The following is a 27,291-nucleotide window of genomic DNA, read 5'->3' on the forward strand; positions in this document are numbered from 1 at the left end:
TCCCATGCTAATCTAATAAAAATTAGTAGGCATACACTCATTTTTTAAGAATACGTCAGGTACCATGAACGTATTTTGGGAGGAAGAATGTTCTGGCTTGACAGTAACTCCATCGCAAAACAGACACTGAATATTTCATTTTTAATGCTTTGCTTACTGTGAACTCAGCATAAATGAACTCTTTTCATTGATAAAGCATAAACCTTTTATAAAAACAGACTAACTCAGTGATGTCTAACAATCCACGTCAATACAGCCTCACCTTAGATGTGGATTGTTCCCCACAAATACATTGCCAAGCCGGTAGTTACACACACTTCCTCAGGTGTGTTTACGTCGCTCTGGTTGCAGTCCTCTCCACAAACTGTCACCTATCTGTGCATTCGAAAATATTCTCAAAGCTTCACAGCAGCAATCCAAAATGATCTTTATTTCCACCATTTAATACACTGGTAAGTAGTGGGACTAGAAATAAGCTTTTGACTTTCAACTTTATAGTAAGGCCAAATCTTTTCCTATCCTCAGGTCAATTTTATAATGAAGAACTGGGGAATGTAATAGGCTGTGTATCATTTACCACAATGGTAAATGGAAGTCATTACTACTGTTCAAAACAGGCCCTCAGGCCATCCTATTACAAAGAGATAAATGGCATAGAGTGATATAACAGAACTAAAAAAATACCAAGAGACACCTTTGTTCTGTGCCAACGGAAGTGAGAAAGAAGGGACCTAACTGAAATAAAAAAAAAACGGACACAAGAAATTTCTCATTCGTAATTTTAATCAAGGCATTGCTAATTCGTTTAACTTTCTCATAAACACCAAATTTTAATATCTAAGTCAATCAATTTTTGGGGGAAAGAAACACCGTCAAGAACTTCCTGCAGAACAAAACAATGATCTTCATTCCTCCAAATGACCAAATTCGACGTCTACCAAAACGAAACCCAAAAAGCCCACATAGGAAAAAAAGGTAACAAAAATCACATTCTAGGGGTTCAGTGCATTTAGCAGCCTTTGCTATGCTATCTAATCATCCTTCAGCTGACTTTCAAAAAAAAATAACACCCTAGTTCATCAAAATATACATTTTCCATTTGATTTTTTAAATTAAAAATAATTAAAAAGAAAACTTGAAGGAACTCATAATCAATTGCCTGACTTGTTTTGATTTCGTGTATGGAGGTCAGGAAGGCTTTTTCCAGCACAGATGATTAGGGGACATCGATCTTCAAGGTTTAGCTTTCTTCCAAACAGTGTAAAATACCCACCTGGACAGGGAAGTCAAGGAATGAAAGCAGGTAATTCAAGGAAGAACAGGCATCACTTCAAATTTGTTTGCTGGCCTACAAATTGGAAAATGGATGTTTCATAGCTTAGAGCATTGTGGTCATGAGAATGAAGGCCTCTTAAATAAGGCCATTCTGCAGCCTAGAAACTCACCACTTGTGACATTGGGGAGGGGGATACGCACAGAAAAGGCTAAAGGCTCGCACATCTTCTCTCAGATAACACTACTGCTTCCAACATCTCTAAGATGTTTTAGGGAAATAATATGAGAAAGGTGGAAGGGAGGAAGAGAGCTGGAGGGGAGCCAGAAGGTGGAGGCTTTTTTTCCAAATGTTATCAACTGATTTCTAAAATTTTTTCAAAGATAAACACCAACTTGACAGTAAAAAATGCTCTGAGAGGAACACCTCGATGAAAGTGGACTGTTGGGGGTGGGGCATCAAAGCTCTCCACAGGCCACGGAAGAACATGGCCAGCAAGCAAGCACACAGTACTCAATTCATCCCAGGGAGGGCTGGGGGGGGGTTCTGATGGCTGCAAGCCTGCCCAGCCTTGCACGTCAGGGCCTCACGCAGGCCAGCAGCAGTCACAGGAAACTCTGCTGCCTCAAGTAAGGAAGTTTTTGTCTGCAGACTACAGTCTGCCTTTTAGGAGGAAACGCATTATAAATTTCCAATGTCGATGCTCTGTTTTTCTTCCAGGTTCTTGTGTTATTTCTCTGGGCTAACTTCACTAAGTAGAACTAACAGAGAACACCATTAACTTTGAGATCCCCAGCACTGTTTTTAGCTCTCTATTTCTACTGCAAATCAGAATCGAGTACAGTACAGAACTATTAAAGTAAGATAATCTTAATATAAAAGTTGAACACATGTCTCAGTCTTTTTGCCTGCTACAGCTGAGGTGGTCTTCTAGACTAGGACTTCTGAAAGGTTTGAGGTGCATGTTAATCCCATGGAGGGCTGAAGGCAGGTCACTGGGTGCCACCACCAGTGTTTCTCATTGGGCAGCAGGCCAGGGCTGGGCTTGAGAATTTGCATGTCTATCTAGTTCCCAGAAGATGCTGCGGGTCTGGGGACCTTTGTGAGAACCAGTGGTGCCTGAACATTAAAACCAGCTGGAGGGCTGTGGCAGATCACACCCTAGAAACTCTGAGGGTGGGACCCAGAAATCAGTATTGTTTTAAAGCTCCCAGGGGATTCAATGTGCAGCCAAGTTTGAAAAGTAGGGCCTTTTATACTACAGAGCTAATCCTATTTATTTAAAATGTTAAACTGGCACGGGACTGACTTGGGTGTTCTGATCTGGCAACGCGATGATATGGCCAAAGGATACAATTCCAAGTACGAAGGGACGCAGATGATCTCCTTTGAGAATTCCACAGGACAATAGAGGCGCCCGAGCTGTTCTTCATAGAGTGATAGGGCTTCCGTCAAATTGACACAGTTCCCCTAAATCAGAGAGAAAAGCAAATAACGGGATTCTTGAGTCCTACTGAGGGTCCCCCTCATTTGAAGGTCGCTAACAAACAATAACAATTCCAGCTTTAGATAAAAGTTCGCCTTAGAAAATGAGATAAGGCTTCTGTAACTTCTACAAATTACACTGAGTTCTATTTATAGATCCATTAGCCCATTATCCTTCTACCTCATTTTCCAAGCCATTTCAAATGATTAGAGTATGAAGCAACAGAAAGCAGTGAGACCAATTTCTCATTAGTGACAGAGCCATTGTATCAACACCATGCAATTAGCAAAGATTCATACACATAACCCATTAGAAATAAGTTTCCTAGTTGTCACCACTGTGTTGAGAATGAAGTATCAAAAAGACAATGTTGTCAATTTCTAGAATGGCTTAAACTACGACCCTCATAAGAGTCTAAGATGTTGGCACAGAAAACTACATTCACCCCCCCATGCTTTCCCCCAAATCTGACTTAAGGCCTAAGAGAACAAGTCTATTCAGCATATATACACTAAGGATATTGCTCGGTTCCACTCCTTATCGAATATTTTCTTTTGACTTCATTGTTCTACACTTTCTCTTTCTTGCCCCAACTTTTTCAGCCTCTCCAGGAGCTAGCGCTGGTCAGTGTTATACAGAAGTGTGCTGGGGACTACTGGGAAAGTTTTTTATTCTGGACAATCAAGGATAAACACAGTGACCCACCCCTTCAAATTTCTTTCAGCCTATAACCTAGCCGTAACCAACATTTGGAGCTACAGCGGCCACTCTGTTACTATAAAGAAAAAAAAAAAAGGTGAAGAGAATCAGATGCCGGCCAAGACACAGTAGAGCTGCTGATGGATACGGCATCTGTCTGGTTCAGTAACAGTGGTTCTCGATCTTTAACGTCCATATGAATCATAGCTGATCTTGCTAAAATGCAGGTTTTCATTCAGTAGGTCTGGGGTAGGGTCTATCATTTTAGTACAGTTCCCCTCCCCCCCCCCCGCAAGCACTTGCATAAGACTTAGAAAACAAGATGGGCATTTAATACCACCGATTTCCTTTTCACCTCTGAAGCTGACATTTGGAAGACTAAGTGAATGTATGAGCTGATTCCATTCCTTCATAAGAACTTCACTATCAATTTGTCTCACAAAAGCCAAAGATAATGTAAGATGAAAATTATTTACAAATAAAGGCAGCCTGTGATGTAAGCATTTTTGAGGACGGCATTTCAAAACCAACCAACCAGCCAGCCAGCCACAGGCAAGCGGGTAGACAGAACTATTCTGAGAGCTGGCCTTGGTGGTTTTAGCACATTCGCTTTGCATGACGTCATGATTCAGGGCCAGTCTGTTTAGTAACCCATCATCTAGGGTCCTGCAGCGGGATCTGGCCAGAGTGCTCTTTGCCAGTATATAATTTGATTTCGACATCAAGTTCACCATGAGAGCATATAAACACCACATGTATAATTTAAGACTCACAAATAGAAAACACTGCCTGGCTGTTTTTAGAGCACAGTGCCACTGGTGAAGGTATAGAATGGAAATGCCACCGAGGTGCACAGTTAACGGTTTCTCTTGCCATATGAAAACTGACACCACGCTCTTTCTTTACCACATTCTCCTGACAGAGAATGTGGTAAAGAAATAGGATACTTTCAATTTGTTCTTCCTCGACATTGTCAAAAAGCAATTTAAAAAAAGAAAAAAAAACACACCACAAATAGAGACCTACCCCCAAAAAAGTAACGTGATACATTTCGCTTTCCTGTGTATTTAAATGGAACTACATTTTTTTTCTTAAGAGAAATGGGAAATGCAGAACAAAAATCTAATAGCAAAGAATTAAGCATCTACCAAGGATGAGAGAAAGGGAATAATGGGGGCGGGGAGGGGGAGTAAATCCCAATTTGGTAACTTCGGTTCTAGAAAGTTCTTTACCCATGTTAGGTATAGGTAAGTGACACTTGATTTTTTACTTTAGATTTCTGTATTGTTTCTGTCTTTTAAACTTAATGGCATGTATTGCTTCTGTAATGTCAAAAACAGGTCCAGAAGAATACATCCTTAATGAAAGTATTTTTATCAAGTTCAAAAGCTAGCGGAACTAAACATAATAATGATTTACTAAATCACACGTGTGTGAAACATCTATAAAGAACAGCACAGAATAATAGGAAAAAAAAAAACAACACCACTTAAGATGGGTTAGTTCTAGAAGGTGGGCATGGATTTCGGAGGAAGGCAAATGTGTCAAGGTACTTACTGGTAATGTCCAATTCTCAAGTTGGGGAAAGTCACAGGTTTGCTAATCTTTTGCATTATAATTTACATGAATGTCACATATATATCTTTATGTGTATCAAATGACCTAGTTTGAATAGGGAGTGGAGGAGAGAAGCGAAGGAGGTCAAGTCTTGGGACCTGCCTCCTAGTCCCATGAAAGCAATTCCGCCTCAGATTCAGATTCACGTTCCCCCGGCCACCCCATGATGCTTTCCCCAGCTTTGTGGCACAGTGACAAGGCAGTCTTCAAACAGCCACAGTGACACTAGTGACATCATAAGCTCGCTACGGTAACGCAAGCCATTTTAGTCAGGAACATTCAGCTTTTGTCAATCACCTCGTAACAGGCCATTTTTAATCTTACTCCAGTTCTAAGTGACTAACTTGGGGAAGGGAGGTGAGTGTGAATCAAGGTTATTTTGTGCACATATCGCATGGCAGTTTAAAGAGATATTACACTGTGGCAATGACATCAGTACATTCTGAATCAAACCACCCTGTGCTCTTGACTCGATGACTGCTTTTTCAAAAGCCTTTGTCCCCCTAGTCCGTATGAATCTCACCAGGTGACACCACACATTCAACCACTGAAGGTACGTGATTCCAGGTATGACAATGAGATCACCCAACTGTAATGAATGCAGGGACAGGAAACATATTCTAATACATATTTTGCACAATTCTTGGAAACCAGCACAGCCCTGGGCATGTAATGTGTTTTTTGGTAAAAGCCAGATGGCAAAGGCCTGGATCGTTAATATTTAACGAATGGGTTGCGGTGATCTGTTAAGCAACCGTTTCTATTAATCTTCCATACTGAGGTAACAGCTCTCCAAGAAGGCAGTCTACCAGTCCACAATGAGAGAAAATAGTCACACTTTCTTCCTAACTCCACCTGTGGTGCAGTACGAACTGACTGGTTTGCAATGGATCCAAATTGTTTTCTTTTGGTTAAAGACCCCAGAGCCTCGTGTTCTCCCTCAACTGAAGTTTCATGAGATTTCCTTCTATTTGCAGAAACATGAAAAGAACCAAATTCTATAGGTATTTTCTGCTTGAGAAATATCCACTCACGGAAACACTCAACTCACTGAATGTGGGTTGCTTTTACAAGAATAAGTCAACTTTCAGCAGGTTTCATTGTAGATTTCCTGGAAAGCAAGGGTCAGCAAACTTCTTCTGAAAAGGGCCACACAGAAAATATTTTAAGCTTTGCAGCTCATACAATCTCCATCACAACTCTTCACTGCCACCCCTGTAGCGAGAAAGCAGCCATAGAGACTACATAATGAATGGAGGTAGCTGTGTGCCAAGAAACCTTTACGAAAACAAGCAGTAGGCAAGATTTGGCCCATAGTTTGCAGACCCCTGCTTTAAAGAGTCAAGTCTAAAAATGTGTTAAAAAAAAAAAAATCATTTCTAAACATCAGGGGAAAAAAATCCATAGACGGCTGTCTGTTCCCTTGAAGCTTCCCACTACTCTCACCAAGTACAATATCTATGATTAATCACCACATCGTGGGGGGAGCGGGCGCGGCAGGGAGGAAGGATCTTACATGCAGGGGGAGGAGAAGGAAACAGGATGGGGTGGAGCCTAATTCAAGGTGCCTCAGAATTGCTAAGTTGTTTTTAGCTATTAATCTCAGATCTCATACACTGTCCAGGGTCTGCTTGAAAGTGCCTCCTCAGGAGAATAAAGTTAAGACTTCTCTACTAGTTCTTGATATTTAAACATATTAACGCTTTTTAAAGGGGATGAGGTGGAGTGGAGAGGTCCTCCTGAACACACTGAAGAATTACAAGGACCGGAGTGTGCTACTACCTAAGTTAAGTGCTTATTTTCTGGTTATGAATCAAAAGATTTCTGTACCAAGGAAAGAGACTGGATCGTCCATTAGCTGCTTTTGCTGTCGGTTTCAAAATTTTGTTAAGGACTTCACTACGTTACATATGTTTTTATATATATCAAGAAATATGAACTTCAAACTTTAAATTAAGAATCTCCAAGGGAATGAGAAAAATAGCAGTTTTCTCCCATCTGCTGGCAGGAGTTCATACTATAGCCCAAGCAGTGTAGGAAATTTACTTTGGCTTTTCAATTAAGAATCTCCTAGAAGATAAGGGGCAAAAATCACAATCTGTGTCTCCATCTGGTGGCATCAGCTCATACTACAGCCAAAGCCCAAGTTTGATAGATGGGGGACATTAAGGTAACAGGACACAACAGAACCGATTAATTCCCAGCAGATGCTGGGTCAGTTATTTATAAACTTACTGCTTCGAAAAACAATCCAATTATGCTCTTCCAGCCTCCACAGTCATAAATGTCAAGAACATGCATTCAAATGTCAAAATAGAATATTCTTATTGAGAGTTTGGGAGGTAATAAAAAACGGGTAACGAGCCTACCTGTGTAAAATATTTCCCATCCTGTTTCAGCACTTTCATGGAGAGGTCAAGAATCAGTCTCAGAAACTCCCAGGTGGAATCTGGATGTTGAAGAAATTTTAAGTTTTATAAATATGGAATTGCATGCATCAGAAACAACAGCTACAGTCACTCACATTAAGACTAAATGACAACAAAAGAAAACATAAAGAGCCATGAACATAAGTCCCAATACTCAAGAGCTTATTCATAAATGATACTGTATTGTCACAAACTGGGTGTCTTTCACATATGTGCACAAGCAAGGTCAAAAGCAAATGTGCATGTACTTAGCACTGCTCTCACAACACCAATAAAGATTCTACACAAAGGCAGGGGTTGAAATATGCAAGATGACAGCTGTAAGTAAGGGGGAAAGCAGCAATATCCCGAGAGAGAAATTGCAAAAGTCATCAGGTAGGGACTGAGTCTGCAAACTCAGAATCCTTAACACTGCAATCCCAACCCAGCAGTGATTTCGAGTGTGTGTTCTGAGACAGGGAATTGTCTCTGGTTTTGCTTAGACAGGTCACCAGTTTGTCTCATTGCAGCTTAAAAATCATGTATTATAAATAATCAGTCGAGCTGTCGTCTTGATGATAGGATTATGAATCTTTTTCTTTGTTTCAAATGACTGAGTTTTTTGCTCATTTAGTGACAGAACAGGATTTGACCAAAGCCAAATCTAGCCATCTTTCCACTGTGAGCCTCAGCTTAACTACCTTTAAAAAAATGAAGGAACTTAACTAGACAATCTCTAAGATTCTTTCATACTCATATGATGCCAAGAAAAACATTTCCATGAATATTATTTTGGTTAAAAACAAAACAAAAACTACCTTCTTCTGGAGAAGTGGAGATTGGAACGGCTGTCAAATCATTAATCACATAATCAAATGCTCTCCCTTCTTTGGCGTACCTCTTCAGTACTGGAATACAGTCTTCTATTAGGACCTTCCAGAGAGAACAGGAATAGATGCATGTGAGCCAACACATGTGGAAGTAGTTAAACACTTGTTAAGGAAGGGGAAAAATGCAAGCTGGGGCTGAGATCCATAGCACCTGACACACAAACAAAAATGACTTCCACCCATGCCTGTAAGGACTAAAATTCAGGGCTTAGTACATATGCTTTATATGCCTTCTCATTTAAACCAAATTCTATAGGTGCTATTATTAGCCCCATTCTACAAAATGGATAAACCAATTTGAGAGATTAGTTTGCCAAAGACATCCAGTAAGAAACGGAGCCAAGAAGTACACCTAGAGGTATCTGAAAGTCAGGTTCATGTTTTTAACCCTAATCTACATTGCCTCTCCTACTAGCTGTATTTTCTTCTATTTTTAGTTTTTCTTTTACATGAAGTACTGAATGATTTCATTGCCTACTGATGTCTTTTCACATCCTACTTCAAAATCTTAACCTATGGTTTTTCAATATCCTCTAACACTATGAGTACTGGTACTGCCAATAATAAAGCCATGTAACAAACACCAGCTCTCACAATCAGAGTCACCAAGGAGAGGAGGGAGTACCACAGTTAGAGCTGGAATTCTCACACAGATCCTTCACAGTAAATTCAAGAACTGAATGTGGGGTTTGCTTTGCCTTATCTTTCAAGTATTGAAGCTATACGCTGGGGACCCATCTGGTTCTAGACGACATCCTGAACTAGGCAGGAGTTATTCACCTTGTCTTTTTCTAGTTAAAGAGTACATGTTCATGTAAAAAAAATTTCAGATTTCACTGAGCACACAATGCAATATACATGATGTATTATTAAACTGTACACTTGAAAGCTATAATTTTATTAACCAATGTCACCCCAATAAATTTAATAAAAATTTCACATGTAACGAATGAGAAATCAAGTTTGCCACAATTCTCTAAAATAATCTACTCCAGATTTTCTCCTATGAATGTTCCTATGTATAGCTTCAAAGTCACAATTTAAGAAACTGAATCTTACCATCCTGCTTTATAATTTGTTTCACTTAATATGTCATGAAAAGATATAGAAGGCAGTAACACCCCAGCTGCCTTCAACCTATTTATCAATTCCATTTGATGTGATCAGATTTTTTCCCCCCTATGCTCATATAGGCTCCTAAAAACACTCACCCAGAAATATATGCAAGTGCTTGTTCTCTTTTGTAAACCTGGGATCACGCACCGGGAACATTCTGTGCTTGAAAATATTTAACTAACACCACTCCAGGTAAAGATATTTTTTTTTAAACTATACCATTCCGCTAAAAATGTTCTATTCTTATTATCATCTTCATGCCCTGGCCCCTACAAATAGAGCCTTTGTGTCTGTGGGCTGGGCGCTCAAACATTGGGTTGTCTAAACAAAAGGCATGTGTTTTTTAGTTTTGATGGCAACTCATGCTGCAACCAGGAATGTACGTAAGGAACTGTTTCCTTGCATCCTTCCCAGCACTGTACGCCATCTGTCTTCTATTTTGTCAAGTCCCTTACTAATGTTTTCACATGAACTTCCTGGGACACCGACAAGGGTGATCATCTTCTCCTAAGTTATTTGGCTTTCATCTTCTGAGAAGTACAAGTTCATATCCTTTACACCTTTTTTAATTTTTAAATTTAAGTCGCAGGGACTCTTTGTATCATTAAAGAGATTAACTCCCTGTCATGTTTGTTAGCAGTATTTTTCCAGTCTGCCTTTTGGCTTTATGGTATTATGTTGTCCTTACAGTTTCAGAGTTTCTTGCTCTTTCTTTAAAAGGTTCCTCAACTCTTAAATTTTCCTAAATGTATTAGTTTTTGTATTTAGAGCTTAAACCATCTGAAATTAATTCTTCTATGGCTTTTAGGGTTAGTTAACTTTGTTCTCATGCAGACGGACGGCCCATTATACTAGCATCAATTATTAACTGAATGTTTTTCCCAAGTGAAATGAGTAATAGAGTGAAGGAATAGAGTGAAGAAATAAAATGGAGTCACCATGGTCAAACTGTTCAATTATTAAAATAAAGTAGGCTGAGGCATGAAGAAACAATTCTCTTCTTGCCTTAACTAGCCTGGGAACTTAAACTTCTGAACTTTCCGGTTCTGCATCAACGCCTGAATCCACATCCACCGGCTGTACGTCAACGCCTAGACCTACATTAACACCCTCGAGATGAACATCTGAATGACCTCAAGAAGAAATTGTTCCACTGTCCAGACCACCAGACATCTGAAGATTACCATCCTGGACCAATCCAGGGGCTAAGAATGCAGGACTGGTTCTTCTCAAGAATGTACTTTTTACTATAAAAACCTTCAGCTTTCCTTATTCCATTTGGAATGTTCCTGATATTGCCTAGTTGTGTTTCTGGTTTGCAAATCCTAAGACTCTTGAATAAATAAATCTTTGTTATTTATTTCTAACCAAAGCCTCCTGACTCTTGAGTTGAGTCGACATATCTTAGGCCGTAATATTAGTTTTGTGTGTTCAAGTCTCTGTGCCATTCCTCTAATCTGTCTATTTCTATGTCAACATCATACTTCCTATTTGATTACTATGCTTTATAGTAAATTAATAAACAAGAGGGAAAATCTCCCTTCACTATGACTATTTACAATTTTTTTCTTGGCTATTCTTAGAAATTTGTTACAAATGAACTTCAAAATCATTTGGTCTAATTCTAAAAACTCCCTTGGGATTCTGATTAGAATTACTTATAATTAGGAAGAAACAGACATTGTCCTGAGGTTTTCATCAGAGAATGCAGTATCTCTCTCCATCCAGTCAAACTTCAGTTGCTGTCTTTCAAATAAAATCTTAACATGATTCTTATCAGTCTCACAATACATACGATTCTTGTTAAACTTGTTCTTGGGTATTTAACAATTGGTCATTACTTTGAATAGGATTTCCGGCCTACCCTCCACCCCCAAGTACCATTCAAACGGTTTTGCATTTAGCATAGTGAAAATATTTTTAGTCTGCTTTTATCATATCACTTTACCAAATTCTCATGAATTCAACTAGCTTTCTAGGAGTTTCCTATATTTTCTAAGCATTCACATCATCTGCAAATAATTTCTATATTTATACTGTTATTTTCTTACCTTACTGAATTAGCTAATGACTCAGAAACAATCCTGAATAAAGGTAATAAGCATCCTCATCTTGTTCTTAGTTTTCGTGTAAATGCCTTATGTATTCTGCCATGTAATATAATATTATCTTTGGGTCTCTGTTTCAAATATGTTTAGGTAGTTTCCCTTCTTTTGTAATTTTGTTTAACCTGAAGAGTTTTCATTAAGAATAATTAAATATTCTCAAATGCTTTATCAATTAGTGTTATTTTCTCTTTTAAATTATTTGTATGATGAATTATGTTGATTTTTTAAGATTCATACCCTGATATTTATGTACTAAAACCTCCTTGTGCGTAATATATAACTCTTTAAATAAACTGATAAATTGAATTTACTATTTTACTTAGACATATTGTGTGTACATAAAAATTGATCTTTAGTTTTCTTTTTGTACTACCGTAATGATTTTAGTCCTAAAATTATTCTATCATTATAAAAGGAATAGAGAATGCTTAGGAACATTTTCTATTTTCTAAAAAGGTTAACGGAACAATTATGTTTTTCAAATGATAAACAGTTGCAAAGACCTGCTGTTTTCTTAACGGTAATAGTATTTTACTGGCTAAGGGGCTTGCCTGCTGCTGACCCACAAACCAAGAACCCCTCACCCCTTTTAGAGCTTGGAGAAAATGCTCAGCCTCAGAAGAATTTTCCAGGCTCCCCCTGGTGGTTGTTCTGTTCCAGAAAGCAGGCAGGGGAAAAAGGATGCATTCCAGCAAGCAACTTCCTCAAGAGTCAAGTCATTTCAAATAAAATACCTTTCCCTTCCCTAAAATGTCCGACTGTCTATGTCACCATCTGCCTTTGGTGCTCTGCCTTCAGATGGACTCTCGAGTGAGGCTGGTTTCCCAGGCCATTTTTGTAAATCTTTCGACTTAATGGTCTTTAATTATAACAGTCCACAACTCCACAGTACTACAGGCTTGAGTTCTGTTTACATATTTTTTCTTATTCTACATAAAGAAGCCATATAAAGAGCCAGGAATCTGAATGTGAATTCCTCTAAAGTTACCTTATAACCTTGACTAAATGTCCTTTCAACTTTGAGCTTAATCTTCTTTGTCCATAAAATAGAAATAATACCCACTTGGTACAGGTGGGAGGATTAAATGTAAAAACACCCCAGAGGCAGACAGTCTGGCTAACAGTACAAACATTATTTGCAAACAATGGTAACTATTAGCTCATTGTGAAACAAATCTGTCATGCTCTGGAGAACCTAATCCCCCCTGGCCCTTTTGAAACTTTCGAATAGTACAAGTGAAATATTTATCTTTCTTTCCCTTTTGCCCACGAAACAATCACAACTGCATTTTAATGTAGAGACAATTCCTCTCAGCTTAAAAAATTAACATGCATGTACCATGAAATCAAATTTGGATGCACATACATTAAGGGAAGATGGGATATGGGTAAAGTAATTACATATCAACAAATTAAAGCATTCACCTAAACTGCCTATACATCTGGAGATACACAAGATTCTGTGCAAATAAAACATATTTGCTTGCTTACCTGGCTCTAACAAGGACTGCAGGGATAGACATCGAACATAGGCATCCTTGAAACACAATACAAAATGCATCCTACAAACTGTAGTGATTGGTCAACTCGTAAGCACAGTAGAATTTAGGACGGAAACTAATTTGCTTAGCAAGAAGCAATTGTTCCTACGTCAAACATTTTAATCATCTTCACTTTCCAATTAAATACCTGAATTCCCTCTGAAAGACCCAGAACACGGACAAATTATACAGGGAAGAGAGACCAAAGACGATGGTTGCCAGGTCATAAAAAGGTACATGACATCTTTCATACAAGAATGAATACTATTAAATTCAGAGAATTTAGAGATCTTATTATATGTACACATTTGCCCTAAATATAAATCTATGTATAGCTCACAAAGAGACTGAAAGGTAGCAGAACATGCCACCTAAAAATATGCCACTTTGGCATATTGACTATTTTGAGCTGTAGGCACTTAAAAAACAGCAAATGTTAGGGAGAGGCTTTCTCCGAACTAGCCTTTATCTGCCTAAAGACAGAGTCAACCCAGGAAGATTGCCTCTTATCACAGGAGAGAAGACTGACACCACGTGGACCCAGACAAACTTTGTCACAAACTATCCTACCTCCTCCTGTCTATGCTTCTAAGGGCCTGTTCATCTTTCCTAAGTCATTTACTCTCCCCTAAGACAACTTTGTCCTCTTTCTCTATTAATATGACATTTAAGCCTAAACTCTAAAGCTACCTCTGAATTACTGATTTTTCTCTGGGTATCTCCCACATATACATGTTAATAAACTTTCGTTTTTCTCTTGTTAATCTGTCTTTGATTATAGGAGTCTAAACCAAGAACTAGAAGGGCGGAGGGAAAATTTGTTTCTCCACTACAAAATGATCTTTTTTCTTCTTAACCAATTATTCTTAAAGTTGCTTTAGGAAGGCACAATTCAGATCAGTAACATAACTATCATACTGTCAGTTGACTTAAAAACAGTATCCAGAAAACGTAATTACCTGATAGCAGTCTCCTTTAAGATTGTCTAAGACGTCACCACATGTTTTTCGCATGTATTTCTTACATCCATCAATCACCATCTGGTCGATGTTCGAAACAGGTTAAGGAGAACTGTACCCTGAATTTGGATGTATCGAAGAATTCTGAAATAGTAATACTTTAAAGATTGAGAAGACAAACTAAAGTTTTATAACACTAATTTGGTTATCACAAGTTAAAAACAGAAAAGGTGAATGAGACAATGAACTTATTTTTGCACCAAGGACACTCAAAAGGAACTGAATTTTCTTTTCTTCTCATGAAAAAGCCATTTCAGCAAATGCTGAGCGATAAACACGGTACCAAAGTTGCTTGCTTGCTCTTTAATTCACAACTAGATTATCTCTGCTTCTTTACTGGTGGCCACATAAAAAGGCTATTGGTAGCAAACTGGAATGTATCTGTTCAAGGCACTCTTTATAACACATTTGTGTCATAACATTAACTGGAGTCTTAAGAGAAAAAAGGGCAAAGAAAACAAAAGTAGCCTATTGAACTTGACCTCGATCAACAAAGGATATCTCTACCATAGTGACCATCTTTGGTTTCAGTTTGACTATTTCACATAATATGCCGCCATCTCCGCCTCCCAGAATCAGCACATCTTTGCCAGTGTAATCTTCTTTGCCACTGCCCATGATGGCTCGGGTATATGCCAGATCACTCTCCGCCAGGTCTAGGGAAGAGAAACAGATCCAAAATGGTGACTTGACCCAAACCCACATACGACTTGACTCATCATACTACAAAGTGCTGGAATCTAGCCTAAAACGTTTCACTTTAAATCTTTAAAAACTGTTAACAATGTACGAAGGTTTTTTTACCTTTGGATTGTGGAATTTTCATCAACCCTGCCCATCTGACAGCTAATAAGTTACATACAGGTATGCAATAGTCATTAGGAAGAATACACTCTTAATAATGTACTGATGTGTATCATTAAAAGCAATTGCCTGTCCAGACGAAATGATATCACGTGTAAGAGATGTTTCAAAATATGAAGGAGAAAGTGGACCAGCGTTTAGAGGAAACGAGACTGGTCAGGAGTTGATAACTGTTGACACTCACTGGAGAGTATATGCTAGTTCATCATACTATTTTGTCTACTAAAGTTTGCAGTTTTCCATTACAAAAAAGATTTTTTTAAATAAGCAATTACATGATTTTTGAAATACAATCCAAATACTTATCACTAAGAAATTAAGGGAACATCAAGACGAAGTTTTCATGGCTCTGCTTATATAAAACACAAAAACCCAGACAATCCACAGGTTAGTATGTAAATGTTCATTTCAAAAAACAGTGCCAAGGACAAACCTGGGCAAATCCACAACAGTGTGGTATTCATCAGGAAAACACCACAGTCCAACATCGTCACTTTGTTGTACCATTGGCGTAGGGATGGAATACTTACTGACATCCCCATTAAGGATGAGAATATTTCCAAATTGCTTTGAGTGTAGAATTTTAATGTTCTGATAAGGTGAATCTTCATCATACACCACTTCATCTATGTCGTACTCAACCAGGCGGCCATCAGCAGTGGGCCAGTATCTGTCAATAGCTCCTCCTCGAACTAGGGGTGGTAATCTAGGAAAAAAGGAAAATAGGAATGCTCCTTAAGAGAAAACTCCTTAAGGTGAGGCTGCCTTAAAAGTGGACCTGAGAGCAAGAGTGTGCAGAAGAAATAAGCCGCATGGACCCGAGGCCAACTCCTGAATAGTATCCAACGAATCTAAAGCTTGGCCTTTTAGGTTTAGCAAACATGGCCACCACCACGTCAACAACTGCTATTTATAGGACTTTTTAAAAACCTTCCTGGCATGATTGAAATTTTTTAAATAAAAAGCTGAAGGAGAAAATGGCCACTGCGGACATTGCCTTCACGCATAAATACTTCAGCAGGGATTTCTTAAGACTGCCCACATGACCACATTGTCATTATCACATTCATGTAAGTGCACATGTATTATACAGGTATTGTATCAGGGGCAAAGATGTGTGCTCGTCCTATTACTGGTGATGCGAAAGTGTGACCACTTGGTTAAAGTAGATGCCACTGGATCTCTCTACTGGGAAACGTACCTTTTTGGTTTCCCTTGGAATTACTAAACTAGCTGTGAAGTGGAGTCCTCTCAAAGTGGGTGAAGGTCCTGATCTCCCAACAAACCTTCGCCAGGGGATTTGACATCTAGAAGATTCTTGCCTGAACCAATTATTTACTACAGCGGCTATAAACTGATGCTTTTCTGATTCCATTCTTCTGTTAAGTACTCAGTATTTTAGATAAAGTGAGTGTACTAGAAACTACCAGCAGAGGACACTAAATGACAGGGAAAAACAGACCTGGAAAAGGGGCTTGGCAAAAATCTAACCTGAACACAAACAAAGTGAGAACTCGTTGCACACATAACACAACGGCCTGCAAAGTATCTGTTCTTGGACACAGTGGTGTTTGATAGCAAAACAGCCGCAGACACCTGAAATGCTGGGTGGGAGACTCTACTTCTGACTTGCTCTGATGAGTTCATTTCCCCTCCCCACTCATCTGCTTCCCAGAGCACAGTCTAGACCTGTTTACGTTAATGAGGTTTCCTATAAGGAAATAGTACTAACATATATGTAGAGCACTGAGGTTTACAAAGCAAGTTTCCATAAATCTCATCTCATTTAATCCTAACAACTCCCAGTTTAACCTCTTCTTTATCCTCCAGGTTAACAAATTCACATGTTGAAATGTTAGGCAGACCACAGGTTTTTCTTGTCAAATGTGGAGTCCCAAAAAGGAAATTCCCCAGGCAGGCAAAAAGGACTCGCGGGAAGCCTCTCCCACTCCTGGCTGATGAGTGGGGGGAGTGGAGTGAGGTGGGAGAGTGAGCCACCTGTGGCACTAGATGAGGGTGAAAATTATCAAGTTACAGCTTTCAAGGGCAGAAACCTACTTCCTAGTTGACAGCCAGCTGCTATAGGCTATTAATGAACTATGCACAAACCCACTGAAAATAAACAATGCCTATTCTCAGTTGTGTCCAGAGTGCCTTGGCTAAGGTTAAGAGCTCTTTCCTCGATTGCAACACAATGGTTTGTAAAGACTGGCAAAGAAACAACAAGGATCTACAACAGGATGGGGAAGCCATTACCTTGAGGAAGTATTCATGCTAACATGACGTGCATCTCCCTGTAGTGGGCTAGAGGAGACATTCTGGAACCCTAAACCAACTCATTTCGATCTTTCACTGCTGAAAATCAAAACTGGATTGTAGAGAGAAAGTCAGACAGAATTTGTCCTGGGCCTTGGGTACAGTGAAAGTTGCAAGAACTTTTTTCAACAGACCTAAGTGATGTGAGCTTGTTTTCCTAACTCTTTTCTTTTGAAAAGTAGAATACAAAAAAAATTTTTCTAGTAAATCCCATGGCTTCTTAGATAAAATTTCACATTTAATTCATCAGTCACAGGAGAGTAATAATTTCAGATATTACTGAGTTATTCATTGATGACTGAATCTCTAATATAATAATGTCATTCTCCAGACAGGAAAGTGGCACCATCCTTGTCTTTTTGACACCGATAACAAAGGGCCTACAACGAAGTATTTCCAACCACCTTTTCTATATATATTTTATGAAAATATATATAAAAAAGCGATAAGCCAAAACTAAGGTATTTTAAATTAAAAATTTAAAGCTTAACTCCTACTCTCACTTAGAAATCTATACCAAAAACCAAAAACGAAACGAAACAAAACAAAACAAAAAAACAAATAACACAAACCAGACTTCTTGTAAAATCTGAAGCCCACAAATGCATTCCATCTGTTTCCTCGGTCCTAGAAGCAACTCCAGTAAAAATTAAACCAATAAAACTCAGGAATATCGATGTTGGCCAATTCATTATCACTGAGTTTAGACATTTTACAACACAGTGGGAACCTGTTAAATTCACATGGGTGCAGATAAAGAAAACTCTTGCAAGCAGGAAAACATAAAAAAATCCAGAAAAGGACGTGGGTGTAGATGTGCTTTTAAAGGATGGGGAAGGAAGGGACTGAGAACATGTCTAAACTGAACTTGCGCAGGGTAAACGAATCTGGGTGCCCTGACAGAAATCAACAATTGGGCAGGTTCCGCACTATCATGTTTTTTTTTTTCACTTGCAGTTTTCTGCTCTCTGCCCCACCAGTTATGTTACATCACCCTGGAACTTTCCTATGGACTGACTGAATTTAGCACGCTGAGCCATTAAGTATTCAAACATCCTAGCTCTTGCCAACAAGGATTCCCTCTTCTGGAAACGGCCATGAACGAGAGAAATCTATATTCTGGGCCCTTCCATCCGTGATGGTGTGACCTTGGTAAAGACCCCCCGGTTTCTCTGCATCTACGTGTTTGCCTGTATGGCCAAGGGACGAGGCTACTATTTTGGGTGGCCCGATAAGGAGCCACCCAAGCAGGGCAATAACAAACTGCTGAGAATTACTTGCTGTGAATCCATGATTAATTCCCATTCTTAATTCCCAGGACCTGCCAGACTCTACCCCTTCTCAACAAATGTCAAAACTGTTACTTCTATTGAAGCCTTTTTTATGTCTGACACCACTGGTAAATACCTCTGTGCTGTCCAGTAGAACTTTCTGTGGCGACAGAAACGTTCTATATCTGTGCTGTCCAATATGGCAGTCGCGAGCCATTAGATACTAACATGAGGCTAGTGAGACTGAGGAACTGAACAGTTTACTTTTATTAACTTAATTTTCAATAGCCACATGTAGGATGGTGGCTACAGTTCTGAACAGGGAAAACTTAACTGTCTTCTTTGCTATTTGACGAGAACCTATCTGTGACTGCTCAAGGCGTGTAGCCTCTTGATTCTCAGTACCTTGCAGTCTTCTTCCTTGAAGGCTTCGAGGCAAATTTTCTGTCACCCCATCCTTTCATAAATCTTTTAACTGTTAATTCCACACTGGGGCCCAGAAGTCTGAGCAGAGAAGAGACAGGTGACCTTTGACTGAGGTGGCAACACTCCTTGCTCTCTGCTTTACAGAGTTCCAGTTCCACAGACTCACTCCACATCTCCTGTTTCATTTTATCCAAGATTTCTCTCCCTTTCTCTCTGTACGTATGTGTTTTCATACATTTTATCTCCTGTCAGTGTGAGGTGCCCACTAGCTCAGTCTAACTGTTGCCAGAAATAGAAACAGACTGATTTTTTCCACATCTTAAGCAGACACTACTCAGGGACACCACCACCATTCTGATTATCTTATCAATTACCCAAATATAAAAAGACATTCAGGAGTGGACTTACCGCTTTACCCGTCCAGTACTGTCCTGACTCAGTTCTTTCATTCTTTCTTCTACTTTGTTCAAAAGCTGTAATGAACAGAAACGAAATCAAAGGGCTTATAGAATAGGCTGAGTGGACCAGCTAAATTACAGAACAGGAGGTTGAGGCCATGTTGACAGAACTGTACGATACTAGAAGATACCCGAATACACCTGTCCTCCCCCATCCCTACGGGCGGCCTCCAGGGCTGGCCCAGTTCCACATCCCCATGCCAACTAGCCCTCATGTTGCTGACCTAACGTCAGTCTCAGTACCAACAAATTAATGGGCACGGGGAAGGTTCAAGGATAATGAGGATATAACATCCTGGTTAAACATTTACATTCTATTCTCTCCAGTGGAAAGTAAAATCAGTACTCGAGTAGTCAAGGGAGAAATGACAGCCGAGTTCTTAAAAACAACTGATGAACAACTATTTTTCTTCTAAAATCACTTATCTGGAAGAAATTCTAGAGGGAACTGAGAAGTCAGCAATTTAAGTGAAAAAAAAAAAAAAAACTATAACACTATTAAACTCAGCAGATTTTGTGATCCTCAAATACTGGAGTAAATAAAAGTGAAAAACCGACACTGTCAACTTCTTTGCCTTCTGTATCACCGTCGTAACTCTGAAGGTCCAATAACACCAATCCATGAGGGTAAATTCTCAAATTGACAAAGCTACAAAGGAAAGCACAATTTTAACGTTAGCAACTGTATCAAGGGCACTCAAGAGAAAAAAAGACGCCAACCATATCAACAGGAAAGACCACTGTTCTTTTCCCAAAAAAATTACCTAGTTAGTCCTGCTGCTTTCTTATTAGAGCCTCGTCTTGGAAACAGGGAAGTCCCCAATCATTCAGGGAAGATTTAGAGAGTCATCAAATGCTAAGGTTTTCAAAACGGGTTCTTGGGCCCAAAAAGTCATATTCAGTAGCAAATTCCAAGAATCTTGATTTTTAAGAAAGTTGCCCAACAGGTGATTCATCCAGTAGAAGGGAGGGCGGGGAAGAGTCAACTGTTCTCCCAATGAACCTTCAGAGCTCAAAACAGAGCCGGGTTTTTCTGACTGTGGGCAGGTGGTGGTTAAATTCATTGAATTCGGGTCAGCACACTCCAGCCCTCAGCCTGAGGGCCAGATCCAGCCTATAGCAGGTTTTGTAAAGCCCGTACTCTAAAAACAGTTTTTACATTTTTAAAGAGCTGGTTTTTGAATAAAAGGAGAATGTGACAGAGACTTTATCTGACTCCCTACAGAAAATGCTTTTGACTCCTAATTTAGTGGACCTGACCAGCTTTTCTTTAATAAAATAAAAATGAGTATCACACGTATTAATAGTTAATTATTTGAAGAAACTTTTATTTCAATTATTCAAATTCATGTATTTGTATTATATATACACAGATGTGTATTTAATGACATAAAGTTACCTTTTACTCTTACTAAAGTCGTGGCTAAAGAAACATTTGAAATACACTAAATTAGAAGATGAATTCTGTTCAGAGAATATGGGCAGTGTGCTTGGATTAAAAAATAAATACAACTAATGAATTTTTACCTTCAGTCCTTAGATGGCATCAAAAACAAGTTTATGTCCAGGATACCACAAACTCATCTACACCTGAATCAGTTGATTACCTTTCCCTTCCCATCCACCACAAGCGACACAAAAGAGAGGGGTCCCTGGGGTGAAGGAAGGATAGAGATATGCCACCCCTTAACTACCTGGGTGGTTCTAGCATGAAGTCCTCTGCCAGAGAACCACAGGAACACATAGAATGCTGGAAGGTAGGGTAAAGTACCAACCGCAAAAGGTTAAAACCAGAAATAAAAAAGTAAAGTTACCAGGGAGAATATGGAGAATGTGAAAAAAAGGTGGCTGAGGACCACACCTCAGCATCACAAAGGGGAATGGAATTAACCAGAAGTCGGCCGGAAGTGGTGTGTGGAGCTGCAGTGCTTTCCTCGAACCTGTGCCTGGGCAGGAAAGTCAGGTTTCGGGGCAGGAAAAGTCAGGTTTCGGGACAAGCACCACGGGGATGGGTCCCAGTCGACCAAATGAAAGAGGGAGATCAACGTGGAAAACACGTTTTTAAACTAAGCATGTTAATTTTATTTTTCAGCTTTCAAAAGCAATTTCCAAACAGCTCGTCACTCAAAAACTCTCTTCCAGGAAGAATTCTAAGCCCTTTCTCTGGAAGACTGGAATTGGTATCTAGTGTAGAAGATTCAAGAACTGTCACACAGAGGTAGGTGGGGCCAGGCTGCGTGTGTCCAAGTACCAGGAGATGGTCGGAGACGTGAGGCTCCACCTAGAGTGGACGAGGGACCTACCAAGGTGGCAGAGTGTCAAGGTCTGATTTGCTGTGGTGCCCAAAGGATGGACTGCAGCCAGGACAGTCGAGACAGTGGCGGGGAGGGTAGAGAAGAGAGGCTGAGGAAGAGGGGCACTGAATGCGAGCCTGCAGGAGCTGGAGGGGTCAAGGACAGCTCAGGCCTCTACTTCCAGGAGACTCGCCATAAACTGGGCCAGAGCATGGGGAACAATGGAGGGCAGAGGATTGGGTGCCAGTACTGATTTTCGATCACCCTTGAGGAAGAAATAATTTTAGATACATTTGAGCTATCTGCTAAACACATACATGGAGCTTTGCTACCTGGTTAAAAATACCAATCTGGGCTTGGGAAGTGGGGCGGGGGGGTGAAGATGTCTTTGAGAGGCATCAGGAGCGGGAACGCCCATCACCACCATAGAGGTGGACCATGTAGACTTATAAAAGAGATAACAGAAAGAAGGTGGACTCAAAAGTAAAAGTTTCCCTCATCTCACAGAACAGACTTCAGGGTATCTGTAAGACTACGGGGCAGGGGACTTTTAATAGAAAAACAAGGGAGAGAATGTGGGACATTTAATGAAGCCATGTGGAATTCTAGTACTTTGTGCCCAGGAGTTCAGATTTTTAAAATAATACTGCAAAATTACTAAGAATCTTATAGTTCCACATACGAAACCAGCGTAAATACAGTACAAACCTACAGTTAGGAAAATACAAAGAGCTCAATGCACTGGCATTTTCTGGTATTGCTCAGTTTTAAATTTAGGTTTCCTTTCCTATTCTCAGAAAACATTGACTTTCACCTACATTTTGATTATGTAAAGTCCATAAAGTGTTAAGGAAAAAGAAAAACTTGAACTCCTGGATCTCCTTAGCTTCCTGACATGCTACTCGTTCGTAGCCATTCCCATCCTGCATTTGACTATGGTCTGCATTAATGGAGATAATCATTTATAATAGCGTTACTCATGGGGGAGGGGGAGTGTCGGCTGACCAGCAGCATCAGTGTCCCCTGGAAGCTTGCTAGAAATGCTATTTAAACATATGAGGATGGGAGGAGTTTTGAGTTAGGGTGGTGAACACACAATGCAATATACAGATGATGTATTATAGAATTATACACTTGAAACCAACACAATTTTATTAGCCAATGTCACTGCAACAAATTTAATAAAATTAAAAAAAAAAAAGAAAAAGAAAAGAAGTACTCTTTGGGGCACTGCCCCAGAGCTACCACATCAGAAACTCTTGGAGTGGAGCCCAGGAATCTGTGTTTTAACCAACTCCAGATCACTGGCCGCCACTTCACACTGCTTATGCTGCCCAAAGGTTTGGGGTCCTGGCCACACAGCAGACCACCTGGGGATCTTTGGAGAAGTACTGGTGCCCGGTGAACTCGATTTCTGGGGAGAATGCCTAGCCATTGGATTCTGTGAAAAGTGCTCCCAGCATGGGCCCAGAAGCGCTGAATTTTAGCCCCCTTCTAAAAATTGTGAGAGGAAAAAGTACCTGGAGACAGACAGACACACAGACACACACACACTTCGCAGCTCCCCCATCTCAGGAAGTGCTCAGATCTGAAGAGGAACACTCAAGGCCGCCTCACCTGCCATTTTTGTTTATGTAGGTTGCTAAATAGCCGTGGTCCTGCCAGGTATGCACCGACTCGGTCATCCCTTCCTCCTGGAAAATGGACTGGAGGCCTTTTAGAATGGTCTCACCATCAGCTAGAGAACAGGGGGGAGAAGGCAAGACAGTCAGGAATGCATCACACTCAGAAGGAAAGCCAGGAAGGCATAGTCTGACGATCAAACTTTACAAGAAAACTTGAGCAAAGAGTGGCCAGCGTCACGAATCCCCTTTGTCACGAGCTATAAACATTCTCAATCCTGCCAGGAGAGGCTACACAGATTAGCAGGTTAACACAATAAGAATACAAACACCAACCACAAAATAGCTGTGGCAAGAATGCGGAAAGATATTCAGCCAACCAGAAATAGCATTAAACAAAATATCCAGCCTAACCAGAAATCAAAGAAATGCAAATATAAGATTCCATTTTAAGTTAAATAAATTAATGAGGATATACAGTACTAGAAAGGGGATGTCCGACCACTGTTGATGGGTACAGGCATACCTCGTTTTATTGTTTCGCAATTAACTGTGTTCATCAAAATCGAGAAGACCCTCCACCAGCCAGCAAAAAGGTTTTGAAGTCATTGAAGGCTTAATTGTTTAGCGCCTTTTTTTTTTAAGCAATAAAGTGTTTTTTTTAATTAAGGTATGTACATTTTTAAGACATAATGCTATTGCACACTTAATAGAGGGGAAGGTAACCAGGATGAGATCAAAGGAATTCTCTGTACTGTCTCACACGAGCCCTCTGCAGGCCACTTTTTCCGCACGAAGGAAAAAACTACAGGCTGCAAAGCACCAAAACTAAGCATTCCTGTGACCTGAACAGAGGCAACAAGAAACAAAGATTCAAAACTGACCATACTGAGGTCTCACAAAAAAATTATATAGGAATTCCTTCCACAAACTTTTAAGGAGTGACGAAACTTGGACTGGAAATTAAGGGTTTTTTCACTCTGAACTATCTCTGGTGACAATCTGAACTATGCTCCTATGACCCTCTAGCGCACAGTAAGAATGAAAGCCACAAACTGGATTCAGAGGCCAAACTGGATAGCAGATGTGTCTTATTCTGGCCCTGCACATACTTTTTAAAGAGTGTAAGTTAGTTGCCATTTTAAAAACAGATTTCTCCCACTGACACTGTAGTGGGTGCGACAGCGGCCCCCCAAAAGATATGTCCACACGCGAACACCCAGACCCTGGAGGTGTGACCTTATTTAGAAAAAGGTGTTTTTAGATATATTTAATGTTATAGATGAGATCACTTTGAATTATCCAGATGGATCCTAAATCCAATGACAAGTGTCCTTATAAGAAACAGAAGGCACAGGGAAAAAGAGGCGCAGGAGATAAGGCAAAAGGAGAGATTGTAGTGATAAGGACACAAGCCAAGAACATCCGGAAAAGCTGGAAGGCAAGCAAGGAGCCTCCCCTAGGGCCTTCAGAGGCAGGGTGGCCCTGCCCAAACTTTGTGTTCAGATCTCTGGCCTCCAGACAAAGAAGAGAATAAGCTTCCATTTTAAGCCACCCATTTGTAATACTTTGTTACAGCAGCCCTAACAAGCTAATACAACCACGGAAATTCGTATTTTCAACTTCGCTTAAACAGTAGTGAATAGATTAGCAAAAACGGCGGTGAACGCATGACTTTGTAATATTCTGAATCCCCAAACGCAGCAATTAGGATAGCACAAGCCAAACTCGGACAAAAAGATTTAGAACAAAACTGGATAACAGACTGTACCCCTCGAACCACAAAACAGGAGTAGGTGGAGACAAGTGGGCCACGGCCCAGAGACCTGCTTGGTACCAGCAGTTGTGAGTGGAAGACGTTGAGAAAGCGAAGGGATGTCAAACTCCCCCATTAAACACCAACAGGTTCACCCACAAGGAAGGGTTCTCCTCCGTTTGAGAAGGCAGCACCCAGCAGGCCACGAGAGAGAGAGCAGAGGACCTGGGCAGGGCGGAAAGTGCCTGGGTGGCCGAGCCCTTTGGAAGGCCAAAATGAACTGAGATCACTCCCAGGATAAAGCCCCACGTTGGGGAGAGACTTAGGCAGCGGGACCCACACCAGGCACCTATGGGAACACATAAGCAGTCTCACTGAAGCCTCGCTCATTCCCAGTAAAACTATGCCTTTTGGAAACTCATTTGGCAGAAAACAATCTAGCTGGCTTCACTATTGTGAAATTGGGTTCAGGAAATTAAAAAGAGAAGGCCTGCGTTATATCCCCAGAACTGTGGTTTTAAAACTGATTTTGCCCCCTAAAAAAGTTCTGATTTCAAACTTGTTGAAAAGAATTGACCTTGTTCAGCTTATGTTTGTCACGGAATGCTGCTGGAGTCAGGCCACTGTGAAAGTGAATGATTGGCAGGGCGGTAAAGACAAGTGTGCCCAGCACGCCCGAGCCCCACACAGCCCAGCAGTACTTACCCTGAAGAGGAGAAAAGCTACTATATAATTATTCAATCCTCCTTAGCTAGAACAGATGTTTTCTGCTTTGAAAGTGTATAAAACAAGTCATCACTCCTGGTAAATGGCCTCAAGACTGTGTTCTCTTGGCACATTACAAAACAGGACACAAATCCCCCATTCTGGTAAAGGAAACAATCCAGGCAGGGCCAGGCTGAGTATATGAAGACCCCAGACCAGGGGCTAAGCTGGAGCAAAGTCTGGCCCTTGGGCCAGAGAAACGGGGTGTCTTTATCTGATACACGCAAAGTCCTTGACTGCTGGCCAAGCCCAGCATGGAGACTGTCTCCTTTTTCTATCTAGCACAATTAGAAGGGCACTAACTAAGTGGCTAATGGAGGCCCTCTGGCCAGGTTTCAAGCTGAAGAAAAATACAGTACAAAATAAACCCAATCTGAATTGTTACTCATTTCCATACTGGGGTCTTACCCTGCTCTCCCCCGCTGCCAGAAATATGCCAGATCTGTTATTGCTGGCTGTTGCCACCAGATGACCACCATGAGCACTGACTGTGTCAACCCTGCGGATACGAAGACCATGTCATTTTGCCCACTGTCTGCCTCACTTCATATCTGCCTAACCTGGGGGCTCCCCTGTAACCCATGCTGTTCCCAGTCCTTGGAGAAGACTCCAGAAAGGGAAGTCGGAGCTGAGACGATTGCTCAGCATCTCTTTTCCAGAATCATGGTTTTAAAGAACATCTAGACCAGTGGTTTTCAATTCTAGTTACACGTTATAATCATCCGACTTTTAAAAATTCTGATGCCACATATTAGAGCAATTAAATGAAAATCTAGGGGTGAGACCCAAGTGTCAGTATTCCTTAAAGGTACCTGGGCAATTCCAACATGCAGTCACAGTTGCTACCACTGATTTAAAGCACCAGACACAAAAAGGAAAAAAGCAAGCTCCACTACTTCCAAACTAATTATGCTCAGGTAGCCAGAAGGTTATAGAAAATGTTCAACAAAACAGGTCTGAAAAAAGTCCAAACTCCTTGCTAACTATAGCCACAGGTAACCCATGACATGCCCCAGAAAACGCTTTACAGTTATTATCCAATTTCAACCTGCATGCCCGTCTGTCTAGTAAAGAGCATGCAACATGACCAAGCAACATGTACTTGGCGAGGTGGGCGATATAGTTTAAATGACTGTCCTGTCCCTCACAGCACTTTGGTAATCCCAGCCAAAGCCATTAAATGTGAGTAGTTCCCCCAGCCTTCTGGAACAGAAAGACCTCACACCCCAACTGCCCAGGGACAGAATCCCTGGAAAACTGTTAGATGCTCTACACACAAGTGAAAATGAACCAGGGGCCAGAGCCACACTTGTCTCCCCTGAGAAGTTAAGTGGTTGGAACAAGCGATTTGCAGCCGCATTC

The 27,291-nt window shown here is 40.5% G+C and overlaps 1 protein-coding gene across 1 annotated transcript; it reads right to left on the bottom strand.

The window, feature by feature from the left end:
- Positions 1-765: 765 nt before the first annotated feature.
- Positions 766-26,447, bottom strand: SMS (spermine synthase). The gene is made up of 11 exons (XM_025046603.1): positions 26,338-26,447; positions 23,404-23,610; positions 20,051-20,141; positions 19,443-19,507; positions 15,552-15,727; positions 14,659-14,813; positions 14,098-14,187; positions 8,302-8,416; positions 7,445-7,524; positions 2,628-2,743; positions 766-1,273 (listed from the first exon to the last, which is right to left on the bottom strand). The coding sequence occupies exons 1-11, from the start codon at positions 26,445-26,447 to the stop codon at positions 1,234-1,236; spliced, it is 1,245 nt and encodes a 414-aa protein (XP_024902371.1). The 3' UTR covers positions 766-1,233.
- Positions 26,448-27,291: the final 844 nt, after the last annotated feature.

The sequence above is a fragment of the Pteropus alecto genome, unplaced genomic scaffold (genome assembly GCF_000325575.1).
Source record: "Pteropus alecto unplaced genomic scaffold, ASM32557v1 scaffold23, whole genome shotgun sequence".
Lineage (NCBI taxonomy): Eukaryota > Metazoa > Chordata > Mammalia > Chiroptera > Pteropodidae > Pteropus > Pteropus alecto.

What these genes read in the sequence shown, in the direction of transcription:
- SMS (XM_025046603.1), bottom strand. Translation starts at nt 26,447, where the DNA reads ATGGTCTTCGTATCCGCAGGGTTGACACAGTCAGTGCTCATGGTGGTC. An exon ending in ATGGGAAATATTTTACACAG is followed by an intron (nt 2,744 to 7,444) that starts GTAGGCTCGTTA and finishes TCTCTGATTTAG; the next exon opens with GGGAACTGTGTCAATTTGAC. An exon ending in GTCCCTTCGTACTTGGAATT is followed by an intron (nt 1,274 to 2,627) that starts GTATCCTTTGGC and finishes TTCCCTGTCCAG; the next exon opens with GTGGGTATTTTACACTGTTT.